The 21,875-nt window shown below is 38.0% G+C and overlaps 1 protein-coding gene across 8 annotated transcripts in view; it reads left to right on the top strand.

Moving 5' to 3' along the window:
• CADPS (calcium dependent secretion activator) overlaps positions 1-21,400 on the top strand; it is a 448,325-nt gene extending 426,925 nt beyond the window's left edge. For all 8 annotated transcript variants that reach the window (XM_044300692.1, XM_044300700.1, XM_044300697.1 and 5 more), the window contains 2 exons: positions 13,102-13,206; positions 20,951-21,400. In XM_044300692.1, the coding sequence (XP_044156627.1) occupies positions 13,102-13,206; positions 20,951-21,130 (285 nt within the window). In that variant the 3' untranslated portion in view covers positions 21,131-21,400. The remainder of the gene's footprint in view (positions 1-13,101; positions 13,207-20,950) is intronic.
• The last annotated feature ends 475 nt before the right edge of the window (positions 21,401-21,875 follow it).

Below are 21,875 nucleotides of genomic sequence, written 5' to 3'. Positions count from 1 at the left end.
GTTCTTTAAAACCGGGGACATACATACATTAATAAAAAAAATTTGGGGGGGGGGGTAGAATTTAGATTGTGAGCTCCACTGGGAAAAGCGAGTGATGACAATGCCCGTGAAGCACGGTGGAATATGTCAGCGCTATATAAGCAAGTAAACAAATAGTTACATAATAAGAAAGCCCATATAAAAGTGCAAGACACTGTCCCCATGTAAGTGCCAGCCACAGTGCAAAATTAGCAGCCAAAGTGCTCCCATAGCTATGTCCATTACCCCTACCAATCATAAATTGATGCCATATTCTTGTGATATTCCACACTTTACACTATTAGATTACCCTTTTAACAGTGGAAGCCATATGCCCTCTTAACTATGACATTCACATTCCCCACTAACAGCCACATTCCCCATTAACAGTGACAGGTACATGTCCCCTTTAAATGAGCTACGTACCATCTTGCCCCATAATAGTGTAGACACCAGCCTCATTATTAATGCAGTTGCACATTCTCTGCTCCCTCCTTGGACATTCCTCTATTTGAGGTGTTGGTTTCAGCAGGGGCGTAGCTATAGGGGGTGCAGAGGTAGCAGTCGCTACCGGGCCCAGGAGCCTGAGGGGGCCCAAAGACCCTTGTGCCACATAAGAAGACACTGGTATTATGGAAAGTGCATGCTGGTCAAGTTACACCTCTGGCTGCAGGGAAGGGGTTAAGTAAAGAATTTGGCATGAGGGGAGTTGGGGGGTGCCTTTTTTAATTTTTCAATGTTTGCCTCCCTGGTCACAAAGCACTGAGGGAAGGGGGGCCCAAGCTGAAATCTTGCACCAGGGCCCATGAGCCTTTAGCTACCCCCCTGGGTTTCAGGGGTGGATTTACTATATCTCACTATGCAATATTCCCCCTCAGAAGCTCGTCCCTGTTACAGTACCCTGACCATTTTCTCCATGTTCACAGCAAACATTACAAAATTATGCCAGGGGTATGCAGAAACCTACTTCTTGACTGATTGAAGGCTTAGGTTTCTGTTCAGTTCTTGCCTTATGTTTTACACTGCATGTCTTTTTATTCAAATTAGCTACGATATATTAGTGTTGGGCGCGAATATATTCGAATAGTGAATATTAACTGCGAATATCGGCACTTTGAGAATTTGCTAATATTTATAATATAGTGATATATATTTGTAATCGAATATTCTAGATTTTTTTTTATCAGTAACCTCCCATCTTGCTTGTGGGCCAATGAGAAGGCAGTAATGTCTTTGTATGAGCTTAGCAACATCCCTAGCAACCAATAGGAAAGTTGCCTCCCCCTTTCTATATAAGAACCTCCCCAACAGCCAGTGTATACAGTATTTTGCAGATCTGAGAGAGAGAGCAGTGACATTAATGTGCTCTGTGCTTTCCATTACATTAGTTAGTTAGTTAGTTAGTTAGTAGTTAGTTAGTTAGTTACTTAGTTAGTTACTTAGTTAGTTACTTAGTTAGTTAGTTAGCCTTTATATATAATACAGATAGTTAGTGGGAGATAGTCATGGTAGGTTAGATAGTGATATAGTGTAGCTGATTCTGCTGTCCATACATACATGCTACATACATACATAGATAGTGCTGTGATGTCACAAGATCACGACAATACTTAGTGCACCAATCACTAATAAGTAGTCAGACCTGTTAAAATGTGAAGTTGCACGTATTGCGCCAAAATATTCGCATCATTAGTGCCGATTTTGCACTCGCAAATATATTGGAGCGCTCTATCTGCATATAAAGCTATTCTAATGTTCTGCCGTTCCAACCATTTTCTCAAGTCTCAGGAAACTTCTAGCAGCTTAAAAAATTTAGCTATAGTGACCCACGCCTATATTTCGCGCACATTACGCAAATATCATATTACATCAAATATTTGCAAAATATCTAATAATCAAATTCTAATAATGCCCCTGTTGCTCATCACTACGGTAAAGTCAGTGCGCGGAGATCTGATTTTTATTACAGCAAAAAAAACTAAGTACAAACTACAATCTACTGTACGGTTAAGTATATGCGATATGTACTATAGCTTTTAGATCAACTTTTGTGCTTTTCTGACCGTGTAGAGACATCGCATTCCTTGCACCAGCTTTGTGTTTGTCTTCGGAAAGTCTACTGCCCATACTTCATTTCAGATTTAGAAGATCATTATTACATATAATAACGGTGGTGTATATTGGATTTTTTAAATAAAAAAAATAGAAATTTTAAGTTAATGTCCTTTTACAACAAATGTTTATAGTCATAGTGAATGAACAACCTTCTCCACCATGGTGAGCGAGGAGTTTGTTTCCTTTGTCTGTAATTGCGTAGTTGTTATTCTTGTTCGGCTTGTTTTGTGGGGTTCCTTGTTAGTTGTAGAAGCATCCCGTTCCATTGACCGGCATTGGGCTGGAAATGCCTACCACCCATAGTCCCTTTCAACTTTTAGAAGATCATTGATACATATATAAATAATATGATTGAGAGCTGATGTGCCAATCTGCTGAAAGGGTGGTGTTTCTTGGATTTTTTTACATTATTTTAAGTCAATTTCCGTTTACAACAAACGTTTACAGTTACAGAGAATGAAGAACAACCTTCTCCACCATTTGTGAGCAAGGAGGTCGTTTCTTTAGTCTCTAATTGAGTAGTTGTTATTCTTGCTCAGTTCGTTTTGTGGGGATCCTTCTTATTTAATTGCAGAATTTGGATTTCCATTCTTTTCTATAAGTGCTTGTTCACAACTGCATTAGAAGCTCTGTTCAGGGCCTCTATAGAAGATTCCGCTAACATGAGAAAATGAGGACTTTTCTTTTACGCTGAAGAAGCAAACACAAAACTGGAAACTGAACCAACCCCTTTATAGTCAATGGGGTCTGTTCGGCTCCGCTGGTGTCAGTTATGTGCCGGCGCCGTATGTGCGCTTCCATGATTTTCATTGTTCTGCTCCTCTAAAGGGGATGACATGAACGTGGACTAAATCTGTTTGTAATTGCAAATAAGCTATAACAAGATTTTAAAATATTTGGAAAAACAAGATGCTGAAATGTAAGGAGTTTTTAAAACTATACTGTGTATACAGGGGTCAATAAGTGCTTAAAATCATGCCCCTTTCCTACTATCTACAGAGCGATTTAGCAGCTCTACAATGATGATGTCACTATAGACAAGTCACCAATGCAAAAGCCTTACCCAGTTGCTCAAACCCCTGCCGTTCCAGTACCTCTGCTCCGGTAATACCAATGCTGAGATATACAACAATGACTGAGGCCTGAGACATAGTCTAGCCCATCGTCCCTGAAGCTCTAGAAGCTTCGGAGAAGTCCTGCTGGAATGGCGGGAAATTTAGTAGTAGTTAAGTAAAAAAAAAAATATATATTATTATTATTTTAAATGATCCACAGAAAAAAAATTAAGTTCCAGCATCCAATAGTAAAAACTGTCCAGGCTTAGTTAATGTTTCTCCATAAAATTCACACATAGGTAAATAAGTACTGCTTACGTGTTTAGGGCAAAATAGTGACTTTAATCATGATTCATTTTGATTAAATTATAAGCTTCAAATAAAGTCAATCTACGGGGTGCTGCCAATCCAAGGTTAAACCGAGTTAGGTTTGCTACCCAAAACCTGTCCTAATCACACAGCAGGACAACTTACTTCACAGCACTGAGCTAAACAGCTGCCTCATCCTCCTCTCTGCTCTGCTTGTCAGGACTTATGATCCTGAATACAGCTGATAAGATCTTCTGCTGAATCTCTGTAGGAATGGCGTTCATGAGGAGACATGAAGTAGAGAGAGGATGGACAGGACAGACTGTGGTAATGGAGACTGCATACAAGTGTTGCTGCTCATTATCTACACCCCCACTATCCTCTCTGTACTTCATGTCTCCTTATGAACTCCATTCCTATAGAGATTCATCTGAAGATCATATTAAACCGTATTCAGGATCATAATCCCTGACAAGTAAGATAAGAAGATGGTGCAGCTCTTTAACTTGTCTTCCTGTGTAATTGGGACAGGTTTTGTGAGGACTAGTAGGATGGCGGCCATTTTATTTCTCCTGATGACTGCTCCCCAGAGAAAACGAGCCATTATAATTAATGAAAGGTATTTGGTAATATATTTATAATGAAGTAATATTTAAGTATTTTCATTTTCTTAATTCCCGAAAAACAACTTTAATATCTGATGGGTAAAGATCCAAAACGCCACGCCCCCCACCGATCAGCTTCTGATGCTGGAACTAGCACTTTGAATGGAACAGAAAGCACAGCTCCGTTCAAAGTGTAGTGGCCATATTGGGTTACTGCAATTCAGCTCCCATTCACCTCAATGGGAGCCAAGCTGCAGTAACAAAGCATGGCGACTACACTTTGAATGGAGCTGTGCTTCCTGTTCCAATTAAACTTCTGGTTCAGCACTGGAGGCTCCAGAGAACAACTGATCGATGGGGTTCGATGGATATTAATGACCTATCCTAAAAGTAAGTCATCAATATCAGGAGCCTGGAAACCCCTTTATTAAAGCCCAGAATGTTTCTACTATTGGATGCTGAAACCTACTTTCTTTTTTCTTTGTGGACATTTTGTATGTGGCTACATAAAAATACTATATGCATCTTACTATGAGAACGGATACTGTAAAAAAAAAAAAAATCCTTTTAAAAAAAGGATCATGTAAAAAAACTGATCCTATGCATCAGTTATGCATATTTGGTGTCTGTTTTAGCCATTTCCATCTGAGATTCGTTTTATTAGACGGAAAATAAATAGTGCATGCGGGACTTTTTTCCCATCTAAAATAACGGATCTCTGATGGAAATAACTCAAAGAGATGCAAATTGTGCATAACTGATGCACACGGTCTGTTTTTTTTTACAGGATCCTGTTATTTTTCTGTTCTTCGGACAGAACAGAAGAATGAAATGGAGATTTAAACGCCATTGTACACCTCTATATGTGTGGTATACATTTCTGCATACCCTTGAAAGGCATAATTGACTATGATTTTCTGTATAGTTGGGGCTATGGGATATAATGTTTTCCATATGCGATTTGAAGTCTATGAGCAAATCGACATATATATCGTATATGGGAAGATTTTGCTGACTACGACACCAACCATGTGCCACAGACCTGGTAAAAACTAAACATCAACTTGATTTTTATGGATAAAAAAATAATAATAATAAACTTTCAAATACTTCCAGTATGGTAAAATTCTCAGAATTTTTGAAATAGAGTATAAATAGAGAATATCGCTTTTCACCCCTACTGAAGATTTTTTTAATTTGCAAACTAATTTTTCTCTATGTTTTTGTTTGTTCTATTTTTCTTTCAATCCTTTTTCATTGTCCTAACTCAACTGAGCATTGAGAATGAATCCGATTACTTTTGTAGCACACAAGACGTGTAAACCTTGCATTACACTTCTCTTGTGTACATAGGCATTCTCTATCATTATGGTGTTTGCTTTGCAATCCCTAGATACATTCAATTATAAAAAAAAAAAAAGTTACAGCCTGAAAAGGAGACTCCTTTAAGAATCTGCAAACAAACCCATATTTCCCAACAAAGAGCTCAGCCCTCTGAAAAGTTTTGCCTGGTCATATCTGTCTCAGCTCTAAAGAGATTTGAAATGCTTGGATTGGTCGGATTTGTGAAGCCGGAGCTGACACCGGGGTCACTCGTGTGAGTTACTATGGAAATTGAGTCGTATCGCCAATAGTTGTGTTCTCATGAGCATTAAAGCACATAATAATAGACAAACAAGAGTGGTTAAAGCAAGCAGGTAGGATTACTTTGTCCTTTTGTCAGAAGCCTAAAATGTCTTGTAGTCCGTTTTAAAGACTTCTCAACCCTCAGATCCACCCAAAAGTCACCTGCTGAGTCATTTTGCACACTTAATCTCTTCGCCCCTTAACAAGAATTTCTTCGCTAATTTGAGGCAAATGTTTTTGGGATTTTTTTTTGTTGTCTTGCTAGATTCGAAAAAGGGGAAACTAAGTAGACCCTTCATCAAGAAACAAAATATAATGAAAGAAGAAGGATTGACCATGCAAGAGTCTTACAAGACTGTAGAAAAATAAGGAAAAAAAAAAAAGGCTTCCTCAAACATCCCCACCAGAACTTCCCTTGTAAAACTTGTCACTTCAGATTGCCATCAGCTCCTACAACAATAATGATTTCATGCTTATTGCTAATTGCAAGCACAGCTGAGGCACAGCGTGACACTCTTGCACAGTCTCAGGCCTTTATACCAGCTTCAATCTGTTGTGTAGCACTTGTTCACATACAAAAAAAAAAAAAAAACTACTAGCAAAGGCAGAAAGAGGCAGAGTCCCAGGTTTCTTGTAATCCTTCAGCCTCCCCGCTGACATCCCAGCCCTATGAGCATTCCTGGTTTTGTCCCCCTCTTTTGAAAAGCTGAAGGGACCTTAATCTACAAGTATATAAGCTTCTGAATGAGGAATACAACAGCTTCAGGTGCATTAAGGCTCCGCGCTGCATCTGGTTTACACGATTCTGTTTGCAGCACCCCTGGGGTGTGCCGCCGCTTCCTGTAAAGTACGAGTGTGAACTACAGGTTCATAGCAAAGAGCAAAAAGGTCATGTTTCGATTGAGACCTAACAAAATGAAACGGGGTTTTTTTGCAGATGTTATGGGGGTATGTGTAATGACACCACCTCCTTGGGAGTAAGAGGCTCTCAGCACAGTTAATACAAAAATGTGCCGCAGTCAGTGTGTTACTTGAAGATTTATTCATAATCAATTTTTGCAATTTATATATTCAGAGACAAGTATGTTATGTGTTATGTATCATAGCACAGTCCTCCCCAGCTGGAAATGAATATCGGGTAGGAAAAAAAAATCTGTGGTATACATATATATTTTTTTCTCAACTGCTATAGATACTTTAACCTCTTATACCACAGTAAGTCGACATAAGTCGGAAATATGGAAGTATCTTTATTATTATGTAGTTGTAATGTATGGAAGTTAGTTGGCCCTGCAAAATCTTGGTCAAATTGCACACCATTGTCTTGCATTGTCTTATTTACTCCTGTTTCTTTCTGGCCCAAGTACAAGAACATAGCTATAGACCAGGGATTTCAAACTCGTGGCCCTCAATCTACAACTCCCAGCATGCCCTGATAGCTGTAGGATATCTATGAATAGACATGAGTAAAGTTTAGAAAAATTGGATTCTGCCGATTCGCTTAATTTCAGCAAGAAATTGTATTTGTTCCAAATTAATTTGTCATGAATCTCTATAAATCAGGCATACCCAAGCCACTCTACTTAATCATATTCTTCCTCCTTGGTGGCCCAGTCCCAATGTGAAGGCTTGGAAGTTAACCTTTTTTTCCAGTAAATTTACGTCTGTGGCTGGACATTTAAAATGTCCGCCGGGTGTCTGCTGTTTTAAAGAAAAGGCACCCAGCGCTAATGTCCACGACTGGCGGTAATGACATTTGCAGACTTTTAACCCTTTAGATGCCATGGGCATCTAGGTGTGCTCCAGCTCCCCTTGGTGAGAAACGGGGTGGACAGAGCATGTTTTCAGCAGCCCCTGTCCTCCTGTGTGATGGTACCAGAGATGGTAACACAGCATTTAGGTGGGAAAACCCTCCTCAAAGCAATACAATTAACGTATGAATAAAAAATAAAAATAAAAAATGGAAAAAATATAAACACTTACAAACACAAGACACAGACAATAATTTGCAACAAAAGTTACAGTACCCAGATCAGTATTGTCCTTTTCTACTGCAGTTTTTCTCGTGAGGTGGGTACCCTTCACAAATAACCAATGTATATAATATAGAAAACAGCGCTGCTTCAACTTGAGTGCAGTACACACTGAGGGAGACAAAAGGTATCTATCGATAAAATTATTGTATTCACAATAAGGATGTCTATAATCCCATGTGGATCCCACCATAAGGTCCGGGATCCCTCCATACTATGAACCTAAATGTATTTTCCTTTTAAAATTTTCAGGGTTAAAACCAGATGGCTGAACATGGTGGATGGATCAAACATGGCCACTGGATTATTGCAGCAACACTGTCCCTAGCGCATGAGCGTTTGCCATGTCACTCACAGGACAATGGCAGAGACCACGTGGGATTATAGGGCTGTAGCTACCTGCAGATTGGCTGGCTGCACAGCATTATTGGTGATCTTGCATTCCCAGACTTCTTACTGTCACTTTATAACATGTGCAGCCTCCATTTTAGGAAAAACATTATTCGTTACTATGAAGCACAAGGAAATTTTCGCTGCATTGCGAATCAAAGTTTTCCTAAACTTGGGACTAAATTCCGCTTCGAATGCTTTGCTTAACAACACCAATGATGGAAGTTGTACTTTTACAACAGCAAAGTGCAACGAGTTGGAGATCCCTGCTATAGACAGTACACTGCAGAGATAGAGTTAAAGGTTTTCCATTGGGCCAAGGAGTTCCCAAGAAAAATATCAGACTATATTTATATGTAGTAATTCAGACAGTGATAGATTTGTGTTGAATTTATTAGTCATTTTAGCCAAATGCGAGCACCATGGTAATAACAAAAAGAAGTCTGTTCAGCCCTGGTCAAAGGACCCAAAAACATCTTCTGGTGCTACCAGTCCTTCTCCACCATAGAAGGGGACACACTGAATCGGGGGGATGCAAATGCTACTTAGAAAAGAGCCCAAGGGTGTAACTATAATTCAAAAGGCCCAATAGCAAAGTCAAGAATGGACCCAAACCAGCAATATTCTTTTTTATCGTCTGCACGAAGGGTACACACATTAAAGTGTTTTTGCCCTATAAAAGCCGCTATGGCTATGGGTATTGGCATGGTACTGCCAAAATGTATTCTTTCTGAAGGTTGAAGTACTCTCTGATTAATAATTACTATGAAAATGTGCCACTGTTTTCATGTCAAATGGTCTTGTATGATGTGTTTTTATGGATCAAGAACTGAGTTATGATCACTTCCCTTATTAAGGATATTTTCCAATGTAGGGAACTTTCTTCCCAATAATCTGATCTAAATCCAGGGAGAAAGAGAATGTCTGAAAAGAGGAAAATGTCTTATCAACCACAGGTCACAATGCAAAAAGATAACACATTTAACACCTAGTGTTGTAGATGAGCAGGTCCTCACCAGACTTTGTCCCTCAAGTCCTGAATCAATCAGACAGACAGGAAAAGAGGCAGCAATCAATGGTCCATTCCAAAAACTATTAACATCCTAAAACATAATAGTGCTCACTACATTTTTGGGGAAAGAAATGTTTTTGAACTAGACTCTGCCTGTCAGTTACCAACTGTAGGTGTCAAAAAGACATTGCTCTATGTATTGCCAGCATAAGTATGAAAGCCCTATGTACGGTATGCTATTTCTATAGACCAGAGCTTAGTGAACTATGGGGTAAGCATCCGTGGTGAGAAGCTCACAGCTGTCGAGGAGGATCAGGTGGGATAACATTTGTGGCAAAAATGATTAGATGCTCTGGCGCTAGGGACAGTGTTGCTGCAATAATTCAGTGGCCATGTTTGATCCATCCACCATGTTCAGCCATCTGGTTTTAACCCTGAAAATTTTAAAAGCAAAATACATTTAGGTTCATAGTATGGAGGGATCCCGGACCTTATGGTGGGATCCCCACCATTGTGTAGTTTAGCAACATTAGTGACTTTTCTTCTTGTTTTAACATCATTCAGGGTCCAGGAGAAAAAAAATAAAATTGGGATCAGTTTTTGATTTTGGGGGGACTTTGACTACTGGTGTTACCCAGGCTGGAGAAGCTCCAGTTGAAAAAGATTGAGACACTGGTAGTATTTTAATTATGGACACACATATTATATACATACTGAAGCAGCCATGTGTACCAACTGTGCAGAGCTTCGTCCATTTAACAGTCGGGATTGAGGGAACTTCACACCATATTAAGTGGTGGCCGACGTGATAGAAGAAAAGTGACTACTAATGAGACAATAGGAGAATAATATTTGTGTTTTCACTCTCATCTCCATAATTTGCTAATGGTCACCAGAGGCAATTACGAAAGATCTAAATGAAGGATTTATGCTTGTAGTTAAACACCTGCTCCAATCTCTGGGCATAGACAGGGCACAAACCTCTTCTAATGGCTTAATTCTTCTCTACCAAGAAGGAAATGTCAAATTATATTATTATGACCCTATTAAAATATACCACACTGTAAGTAAAGTTAATGTGGTGACCCCTAATAACTTGCCTCACACCTTACTGCCTCTGCCCTGCAGGGTGCGGACTGTAGTTTGATAGAAAGATTATTTCATTAGTTTAAGTGCACTGATCTCATCAAAATCAGAACATGGATTTTATTTGTCTGGCATGAAGCAGAACACCAATGTGTTTCGATGTCTATAGAAAAAAATCCAAAATAGAAGCTTGCGTCGTGTGTGTCCAGCTGGGCTCAGCATGGACAACAACGGAGAACTGCATATAGATAGAAGTCAAGCAAATCTGTGGATTAATTAATGGATAATCAATTTTCTTAAACATTGAGATAGATGTTTGCAGGAGTCAAATGTTGAAGGTCAATTCTTAGTATAGACCATCAATAATTGATAAGGCGAGTCCAACTGTTGGAACCCCCTGATCAAAACTGACAGAGCCCTGTGCCCCCCCCCCCCCCCCCATTGTTTACACGGCTCAGTGACTAGAAGATGCAGACCACTATATATGATACTAAAGCCCAAACTTAATCATTTAAATGAGACCAAGTTTCAGTACCAGAACCAGCCTGTGGAATGAATGGAGCTGTTTATAGTACAAATGATAAGATATTATTTCTGAGTACATAAAGTGTCAACGTTCAACTATTTTATCCGATCTCATTTTGTGGCAATGGTCCTGATGGGTCACGAGCTATAATCCTTGGAAGAACTTAGCATCAAGTGTTTAATTTCCCTACAGCATCACCACAGGGGAAACAAAACACTGCACCCTTCCCATTGGGCCAATTCCAACGGCTGTCCATGTGATGTATGGATATACTAGGTCCTCCAAAAGGAGAGACACTCTTTGTAGCCATTCGGTACTTTGATGAGTGTCCTGGGGGCTCCATTTCATTCACTGAAAATTTGCTAAAAAAAAAGTTTCATCTGGATCAGAAACCACTTTAAGTAGTCATTAGCATTGTGGTGTTAATCAACTATAGGAAGTCATCTCAGGATCAGTATGTATGGTAATGTGATATACTTCTCAATTTGTGTAGTTATATATTTTTTTATGGTTCCAATAAAAAGGAAGGGTCATTTTTGGTCCATATGGTCTTTTTCTTCACAACATCGACTCCTACATACCTCTAGTCTTTCTAAGCTATTTGTAGGTCAATGAGCAGTATTGTTTTAGAAAAAAAAAACATCTGGATAGGTTATATATTTTATATCTTATTTATTGCTGGACAGAGTTGTTCACGTAGGATGTGACTATCTTGTATATTGTATTAGTACTCTACTTGATTGGTCTAGTAGCAGCTATATTTCAATATTTGATCTTGCAGGATTATGATTTTTGTATTAGTATGATCTGCCACCGACAAAGTTCGCAATTCATTGACTTAAAGTACATCTCTCTATCTGGTGTTGTCTTTGAGAAATTTTTCCAGATCTACTTGTCTTATTTGCCCATAGTTTATCATTAATCAAACAGAAGCCAGAAAAGTGGCGTACATATAGCTGACATATGTTGGTATACTGTTTCCTCAACTGTATTGCAAAGTAGTGTCCACTACACTTCTCAATACAACGGGCTGCACAACGAGCATTGCTTACTTTTTATATGGGAAATAGAAGCAGACATACGCATTTATATATACATACATTTATGTCAATGGTATACATTCGGAGGAACCCATACATTTCTGCGAAACCGATCTCTACCAGTTTTCCTCCACATAAGAACACGTTTTTCACATTAGTTCAAATATAATACAATTTTTCATTTTGAACTATATACTTTTTAGTCTTATTGTTGTATTATTTCTAAATTTATATTTCTTTATATACATTGGACCATAGTATAACATATTTATCATAATACTATATTGTACTCTACTATACTTATATTTTAGTAAAATATAGTATGTTTTGTACATTTTTACTATTATTAGGTCATTTATGTGTCCTTTCAATCCAACAATTTTTATTGAATTCCATCTTTGGAAAAAATATGTATTATTTTTCATAAGATATATTTATTAAATCTACCTGCAGAAACAAGCTGCACTCCGATGGTATTAATTGGTCCTCGAAATGCGACCATTACCAACCCTTTTTTATTGTACTTGTACTTTATATTTTACTCTCTGTACTAGAGGGATGGCACCCATAGTTATAAGCTCATTGCACAGGTTGATGTACGATAATACTATTTCGACATCGCTAAGGGGAAATGAAATATGAATCTCTAAACAGCATTCTAGAAGTGCATTGCTCAAGAGACATCTTGCTCTGCAGGGCTGGCAGTCTGCAGTGACACAGCTTCAAGCATTTTTCACAGGCAAGAAGCAAAATTAACCCTCTTAGAGGGAAATAATTATTTTCAACAGCTTGATCGAAGCTCATTTGTATGTGTATGTGTTCAGTTAATATTCTTGCAATTTCAAGCAAATTGATAGCACATTGGATATGCAAACAGCAATAAGTTATTTCGCTTTAGGTTGTATCCAACATGCAAACACCCATTGACTATATTATAATGCAGCAAATATGTGTCTTTTGGTTTCCTGCTGAAGACTGGTTACATTTAGACAATTGTAGCGTAGATTTAATATTCTTAAATATATAGTCCTAAAAAAAAGGTAAGTTGAAACATGTTTTATTATGTATATTTAAAGCTCATTGGTTGCATTAATTTTTTGATGGTTCTCATTTACTTTTTATATTTCATATTTTTTTATGAAGGTATTTCAATTGTTTTATGTTGAATACTCTTAAATTACTTCTCTGGAAATAAATTATTTTTAATTATATAATTATTTGCCCCCTTTGGGACACTTTGTTGTTGCTCTTACTGTATGTCTGGAGAACTTTTATCTGTTTTTCAGCAATGGTACACCAGTTCAATGAATGTTATTTGTACATGGCTCACTGACCGTATGGACCTACAACTTCATATCTATCAGCTGAAAACCCTCATTAGGATTGTCAAGGTATACCATTTTATTTCTCGTAGCCATCATTTATAAAATGTATTTTATTTTCTCAATTATGTGAAAATGGTTATAGATCTGTTTTATCGTGTTACAAAGTTAGGATACAACTTATTTTGTGAGCTCTATTTTCTACTTAAAATTGTTTTTTTTTTAATTTATATATATATATATATATATAGAGAGAGAGAGAGAGATACTATATAGAGAGATTAAAATTTATTGTGTGTATAAATATAAATATATATATAAATATTAGTTCAATGGCATAATAATATAATAGTGATATGACAGTTGCAAATTTGCAATAAGAAATATTGAATTAATTATTCTTTTTTTATATGTTGTAGATTTAAAACAAATGCAGAGAAAGAAAAAAAATGCCTAATGCATTGTCATTAGGATTGTTTTTTTTTTTTTATTTGAATTTGATATATGTTAATACATTTCCTACTAGTCAAGCAATTTTTAGTAGAAACAAAAAAATATATAAATAAAATGTATAACTGTATCTTCTTTTTCTTTTAATTATTACATTTATTTATTTTTTATTCTACCGTAGCATTTCAATAATTTCTTATACTCCTTAAAAACTCTTCTGTATCTGTTGGTGATACAAATATTTCTTCGCAGCATACCTTAATGTATTCTGTGATCATTAAACAAAATGCAAATTGATATTGTTCTCATAATTAACTGAAGTAGTTTCTCTTACAATGGGTGTTTACACTGAACTATAAGAGATCACAAAGGTGAGATCACATGCCCGGAAAGTATATTTTTATTCCTGTGTATGCGTGTCTTGGGCTAATGATAATTATTTCAGTGTGAAATCACAGTGGTTTACCATAAAATAAGATTGCAGGAGAGCTTACATCAATTAAATAACATTCATTGCATTTGTTTTTACTCAGAGGCTGCCATTTCCAGGTCCTTAATAAATGAATCATAAAAAAACAAGACTTTTTTTTTATCTTGTTACAGTTTTATTTATTATGATTTTCTTTAAGAAATGCAAACAAGATATTAAAAGAATTGCACAAATACATTTCTTTATGTAAGTTTATTTGGCAGCATGTAAGATCTGCAGACATTACCAAAATGAGTATTCTGAGCACAGTGCCTTCCCAAGGTACAGAAGTTGGAATATTAATTAAAACATCTTATTATGCAGGTGTTTTGACACATCCATTTTAAACTGCTAATAATGATACCTTGTTTTGTGAATGCCAATGACATCCTTTTTTTTTTTCTTTTTTTGCTGAGACGTCAGGCATTGGTTATAAATAGCTTTTGCCACTGCTTTTTCATCACCACAAATCTGCTACAGTGGGATGCACAATAACAATTGTGACGCACTGTGGTAATACGCTGATTTCTAACAACGCGCACACTTTTAGTAATTTAACCAGTTCATATTTTTACTATATTTCAAAATGAATTTAATTTAGCAAAAATGAGTCAAAGGATGAAAATTTGATTTAAAAAAAAAAACATATAATTGAAACAATTATAATTTTGTGTTAAAAATAGGGATGAGCGAACCCGTGGAAGTTGGGATGAGCGACGCCGAGACCCGAACTTGACCCTGAACCCGGATCCCATTAAAGTCAATGGGGACCTGAACTTCACTTTATTATTTTCCGTTATAACATGGCTATAAAGGAAAATAATAGCATTCTTAAGACAGAATGCTAAATAAAATGGCCATTGAGGGGTTACAAAAAATAAAAAAAAACTCACCTCATCCACTTGATCGTGCAGCCGGTATCCTCTTCTTTCTTCAGGACCTGTGATAACGTCAGCGCGCTTACCACGTGGTGAGCGCGATGACGTCACCGCGGGTCCATCTATCTTCATTCAGCAGGAACTGCGGTGACGTCACAGCACTCACCACGTGGTGAGCGCGGTGACATCATCGCAGGTCCTTTTGCAGGTCCTGAAGAAAGAAGAGGATACCAGCTGTGCGATCAAGTGGATGAGGTGAGGTTTTTTTATTAGTTTTAACCTCTCAATGGCCATTTTATTTAGCATTCTGTCTTAAGAATGCTAATATTTTCCATTATAACCATGTTATAACGGAAAATAATAAAATCGACGGGTTCGGGTCCGGGTACCCGAACTCGCAAAGTTCGGTATGAACCCGAACTTTGCAGTTCCAGTTCGCTCAACCGTAGTTAAAAACAAACAGTGATAACCTAGCACACTTCAATAAGAACTGGAATAGGTTTTGTAAAATGAACTGTAAAGTGTTTATTTCTTGACAATCGTAATTTTGTTTCATCATTCCACTTTCAAAACACGATAATATGCTTTAGAGAGTCTGTCAGTAGTTTTGACCTGCTGCTGACAGCACTAGGTAGGAGCTGATAAAAGCAATGGAGTTTGTGCAGCTTTTATTATCAGGAGTGCTGTGAAAAAGTTTTATTCTTACAGTTTCTGCTCCTAAAAGTGCCCAGTAGCTGGGACTTCATTGTGAAGTGCTCTCTGCAATGATCTGCTTCATAGCCGCTCCCTTCCATTCTGAGTGACAGCTGTAACATTCAACCAGGAGACCACCATAGCTGTCACTCAAAACAGAAGGGAAGGACTGTGAACAGCTCAATACAGAGAGCATTTCACAGTGAAGCTCCACCTCCTGAGCACCTACAGGAGCAGAACCTAGATGAATAAAAGTTCATAATAACTCTACTCCTGATAATAAAAACTACACAAAAGGTATGTTAGTCCTGCTGTCCCCAGCTTGTCCCTAGTACTGTCTTACAAATTATAATTATGTTTCATCTTTCTACTTATAAATGAGACATTGATTTCAAAACATCTTAAAGGGAACCTGCCAGCAGTTTTGATCATGCTGAACTGCTGACAGTACTAGGTAGGGGCTGGGAAGAGCAGTACAAGCTTACAATTTTGTGGAGCTTCTATTATTTAGAGTAGGCTACATTCACACGACCGTATGAATGACTCCACATCCGTTCCGCAATTTTGCGGAACGGGTGTGGACCCATTCATTTCTATCGAGCCACAAAAGATGCAGACAGCACACCCTTTACTGTCCACATCTATTGCTCCGTCCAGCAGCCCCACAAAAAAAAATAGAATAAGTAATATTCTTGTCCACACATGCGGACAAGAATAGGCATTTTCTATGCGGAACGCACATGGGCCCATATCCGTGTTTTGCAGATCCGCAAAACACAACGTTTGTGTTAATGTAGCCGTAGCGTGAATATGGAGATTTATTCTTACAGGTTCTGCTCCTACAAGTACCCAGGAGGTGGAACTTCCCTTTTAAGTGCTCTCTACAGTGATCTTCTTAACAGCCCATCTCTTCTAATTTCAGTGACATAGCATTCAAACAGTAGACCACTATAACTGTACTCAATTCAGCTCAATGCAGAGAGCACTTGACATCGAAGCTCCACCTCTTGGGCACTTACAGGAGAAGAGCCTGCAAGAACAAAAGTTCATATTAACACTACTCCTAATAATAAAAGCTTCACAAAAAGTATGTTGGTCTTGCTGTCCCCTGCTCCTTTCTAGGGATGTCATCAGTTCAGCTTGGTCCAAACTGCTGACAGATTCCCTGTAATGAGGTGTTAACGTAGACCAAACAAATGATATGTTTCCTACAAAGGACATTATAAAATGTAGACAGATGTGAGTTGTGTTACCTCTGCGTAATTAAAATGACAACAGAAGCATATCTTTCTAACAGGTTCTATAAGTGTTTGGGAAGCGGTAAGGAAACTGCTTTGGTATCTGCATTATCTCTAACATCCAGGCATTATGCCAAATGTCACCATTACACATGAACTAAAACTTATTTTAACCCGATATGTTAAAAGTTGATGGTCAGTGGATTGTCTGTCGTTACCTTTCAGAGATTTAATTTTAGGGTTTCATTTGGGGAGATTAATTATTTGTTTAATGTTTTTTTTCACAAGTTGGTAGAATATGTTCAATTAGCATATTCTTATACATAGATAGGTTACAATTCAGACCTCTGATCAGATGGATATGCAATTTATTAATAAGGCTATTGTTACAGACAATGGTTGTGGAACCATTGTGCCAACTAACCGATGGGCTCCTCCTAAGGGCGTTATCCCAAAGGTCCCCTGGTTATCCCCCTTTAACCCCTATACAGGGATCTGGACTTCGCCGGAGACACAAGCCTGCTACTTCTTGGAAAAGTCCTGGTGTAGTTGGCAGATGACACACAGAGGTCAGAGACTCCAGTGCAATGCACTGGAGGCATAGGAAAAGCACACTGATGAAACCAAGTGGAGAATAGGCTGGTAGAGTGCATGAAAGACCAAGGCAACCACAGACTGAACAAGACAAGGTCAGGCACACAGAATACAGACAAATACATGGAACAGACACTGGGGTATGCCAAACATAACTTAGGTCAGGACAAGCAGAGAGAATCTGGACAGAACTTTTTTCTCAGCTACGGGCAGGACACACAACTTGGAATATATAGCAGAGATAAGACAAATAGGTGCACACACACAGAGCCAAGGGAAGTTAACCCTAGCAGTATCAAACTGAGGCGAGATACAAAGTACAATGACACCAATTTACGCCCACAAGAAACCAACGTCAGGAGCCACAAAACAGTGGCAACATGAACCATCTTTGAACACAATGGCTGAAATTCAAACCCACAAGCCGATGCCTGAGCACTTGGAACAATAACGAAAAGTGAAACTCCATTTTAACGCCTATGTAAATTTCGCACACAGATAATTTAATTGGATTTTCATCCAAGACATAGTAAGTCAGCGCTAAGGCCACTAGTCAAAGTTTGGTAATTATGTCTTTTAAATTAGAGATTATAATATTATAATAACTGACAATACACATTCTCTTTTACAAAAAATTTTGCTTCAGCTAAAAAACCCTGAATCCCTGAGAAAATCTTTGTAATGTCCTTATAGAGACATAGGTGCTGAAAATGGAATATCTCTATAGGTCCACCAATAGTGTTTCCATATAACAAATATGTCATCCCATTGACCCAAGATTACTTCTATTCTTCATTGTTAAACATTTCATGAAATGTAGAAAATGCACAAAATATACAAAATATAGCATTACTTACTCCTTTAAGCTCCTCTTTTCCTATCTTATTTGATCTAACAAAAAAAATTAAACTAAAAAATGTATATAGCAATCTTTATTTTGTGTCCAGAAGATCAACCATCCTCTTCTTCACTATCCCCATCCTGTATCACTTTGTAAGATAACTGACTGCAGCAGGAGCCTCCCCGCCTTTCCCTGGGCTCAGTAGTGCAAATACGATATTAAGCATTGCCCCATTGCTAAGTCCTGCCCCTAAGTTATTCCCCAGATGAAAATGGAACAGATCGGTAGGGCATTATGTTGTCTACTGGATTTCTACAATCCTGCAGAAAACCTTGTAGACTGACACACTCTAATTTTATCATTCATTTCTAGGTTTAGTATTTTTTAAGTTTAGCCTTAAAGGGGTTTTCCAGTGGGGGTCCGACAAGACCTAGAAGCAGCTAAACCCCATAGAAGTGAATGCAGCTGAGTGCGATGCTAAGCACAGCCCCTATATAATGTATGGTACTGTGCATGGTGAGCTGCGAGAAGGCCGTGGCGATCACAAGAGTGCCAGTGCCTTCTCAAACAACTGATCACTGGTGTTGGACCTTCAGCAGTAAGATACGGATGACCTATCCAGATGATAGGCCATAAGTTTTAAAATCTTGAAAAACCCTTTTAAAATAGCAGCATGCAGGCAAAAAGTTCACATCAAGTTTTTCCTATCCGTTTAAGGTATACAAAAAACATATACATTAAACGGATGCCTCAGACTAATGCCATACAGTGGCATCCGTTCATCATAGTTTCATTGTTAAAAAAAAACCTACTCTGCAGGACACCAGAACGTGGTTTGCTGTGTTTTTGTATCCTTTCTTCTAATGTAGACGTCAAACGGAGGCAAAAAACGTGATGTGAACCCACCCTTTGATGTATATGAGTGCCTGTTCTGATATAGTAGTCTTTCTGAAAAGCTACATACATGGGGCTACATTATCATCCAAAAGTAGCGTCTAAAGCTTAAGTGATTCTAAGTATGGGCATTTAACTAGTCTAGCATTAAAGGGGTTGTGTCATCTCAGAAAATGGGGGCATATCGCTAGGATATGCCCCATTGTCTTATATAGGGACCCGCACATATATCGGGAATGGAGCCCTGCAAAGTGGTCGCTGGAGGACACTGGTCCAGCCACCACCAAGTGCTCTCCCCATAGAAGTGAATGGGAGCGCACCGCGCATGAACGGCTAACGATCCCATTCACTTCTATAGGCCCGATGGAAATAGCCAAACCAGCGGTCAGCTATTTTCAGAGGCCCCATAGAAAATTAATGGAGAGCTGCTGCCCATGCGCAGTGTGCCCTCCACCACTTTCGGGGCTCCATTCTTGATATAGGTGTGGGTTCCAGCGGTGAGACCCGCACCTATAAGACAATGGGGCCATATACTAGCAATATGTGCCCATTGTCTGAGATGAGACAACCCCTTTAAGTTTATCTTCTCAAATATTGCTAACCTTTAAAGGGAGGAGACATCTTAGACTGTGAGATTTTGTGGGACTAGAAACAATATGAATACATTCATTATACTGTATCTACATGGCGCAGTAAATCGCAAAAATAATAAAAATATTTAACGGTGTTGTCTGATTGTTACAATTCCATTCAGTTAGAAGGATGCCCCAAAAAACATTGGATCCCCAGCTGTTATCTGCCGAAAAACAAGCACCAAGTGCCCAACACAGTGAAACCACAGAGAGAATGAAACATTACATGGTGCCCCTTGAAATCTATGGATTATCCATGTAATTGACATCATTATAGGTCCTCCAGAGAAACAGACTGCTCTTTTCTCTGGCTAATTAATGGAAGTCTTGACGGAAGAATTTATAACTAAGAATGTAGTAATTTGAAGTCAATTTAGGTGATTAAAGGGTTTGTTAGATCTAACTAAAAAAATTAATGATAGGCAGAAAAGAGTGTAAAAAAAGAAAAAAAAACATTCTTTTTTAAAGATCCACCATTCCAGTGCTATGCTACCATCTATGGTCACATGACCACTGCAGCCAGATCACAGCAGGATGACCTGAATGGGATAGCAAAAAGGTGATTTTTTTAACACCGTTTCCTGCGTATCATTCATGATTTTTACTTAAATCAGACAACCCCTTTAAGAAATTTTTAATTTAATGACATATTTTCTGTACTGGAAAACTTAATACTGATCTCGGAAAAATCTGCAATATAAGTACTATTTAAAAATTGTCACTTGTCAAGTGACATAATGTTTGATAAAGGCGTTTTGGCTCACAGGGGTTAAGCTCACAGAATCATCACCTCATTAAACAAGTCACTAATAAGTTATGCCTCTCGGGAACATAATGGGCTATAGTTGTGCCATGTGTAATGCTGTTACAAAAAAAAAAAACTACTGTTGCAGTGAAATTGGTGTGAAGAGAAAATTCTAAAACATTGCCATCACGATCAACGTATCAACTTCATTTTCACCTTATTTACTATCAGCCGTTATCATTAGCGACTAATTGTGTCTTAGGAGAAGCTAGGAAGTAGACACTAATTGAGTTATAACCTCCATCATCTATCTACTGACGGAAAGTAACATCAACCCGTGTGTGGCTCCGGGATATAACATCTTTATCATTCTTTCTAGAAAACCTATCGAGACTTCCGATTACAAGGTGTACTGGACTCTACGCTAAACAGCAAGACCTACGATACAATCCGAAACCGGCTAACAGTGGAGGAGGCAACAGCTTCCGTCAGCGAAGGTGGAGGCCTCCAAGGCATAACTATGAAGGACAGCGATGAAGAAGACGAGGAAGACGATTAAATATCTGGTTGTAGACTCTGAATGGGATGTAGCCCGATACCCAGTGCATGTCTGTTAGCCACATTAGGGAATTTTCTGTCCGCTCCAAATGCCCATAAGAATTTTACCAATACAATTGTCATTCTAGCTGTGTGATTCCAAACAAAAAACGCACTACATTTGGTTCATGGGTTTCCTAACTTCAAATCTATAGGTTCATAAGCAATATAGAGCACCATTGTTTAATACTGTTAATTAAAATATATAGGAAACATGCTAGGTATGTCCCTGTTTTCAGCAAAAATATCCAATGCTTCATTCCTGTAATGTATATACGTTGATGGTAAATTATTGTGCCTATGAGTGAATAGTAATGTCATTTCTGTTGCGTGGATGCCATCCGCTCAAATGAATGAACTACAATTAGAGGCTTTGTTTCCAAAAAGAGAAAGAGGCTACACCCAATAAGGTTTATCTATGGTGATATCATTACAATCCAAGGTTTATCATCCAAAACTCTAAGTCATACAGTTTTACTTGAACATTCTGTTACTTACCTAGAGGTTACATATCGGCGGAGTAGTATTCCAAAACCACAACTGTTCTCGTTCTACATATGAGACAACCGAACAAGTTACTGTTGGGGAAAAAGAGAGAAAAAAACAACAATTTTATGTTAATGTCTCTTTAAATGTTACATTTTGTTTAGGTTTTAATAAAAGTGTATGTATAAAAAAAACTTTAAAAAATCTAACAAAAAGACAAC

Source organism: Bufo gargarizans, chromosome 7, assembly GCF_014858855.1.
Source record: "Bufo gargarizans isolate SCDJY-AF-19 chromosome 7, ASM1485885v1, whole genome shotgun sequence".
In the NCBI taxonomy this organism is placed as follows: domain Eukaryota; kingdom Metazoa; phylum Chordata; class Amphibia; order Anura; family Bufonidae; genus Bufo; species Bufo gargarizans.
Note: the sequence above shows the minus strand (reverse complement) of the source record. Positions and strands in the feature narration are given on the sequence as shown.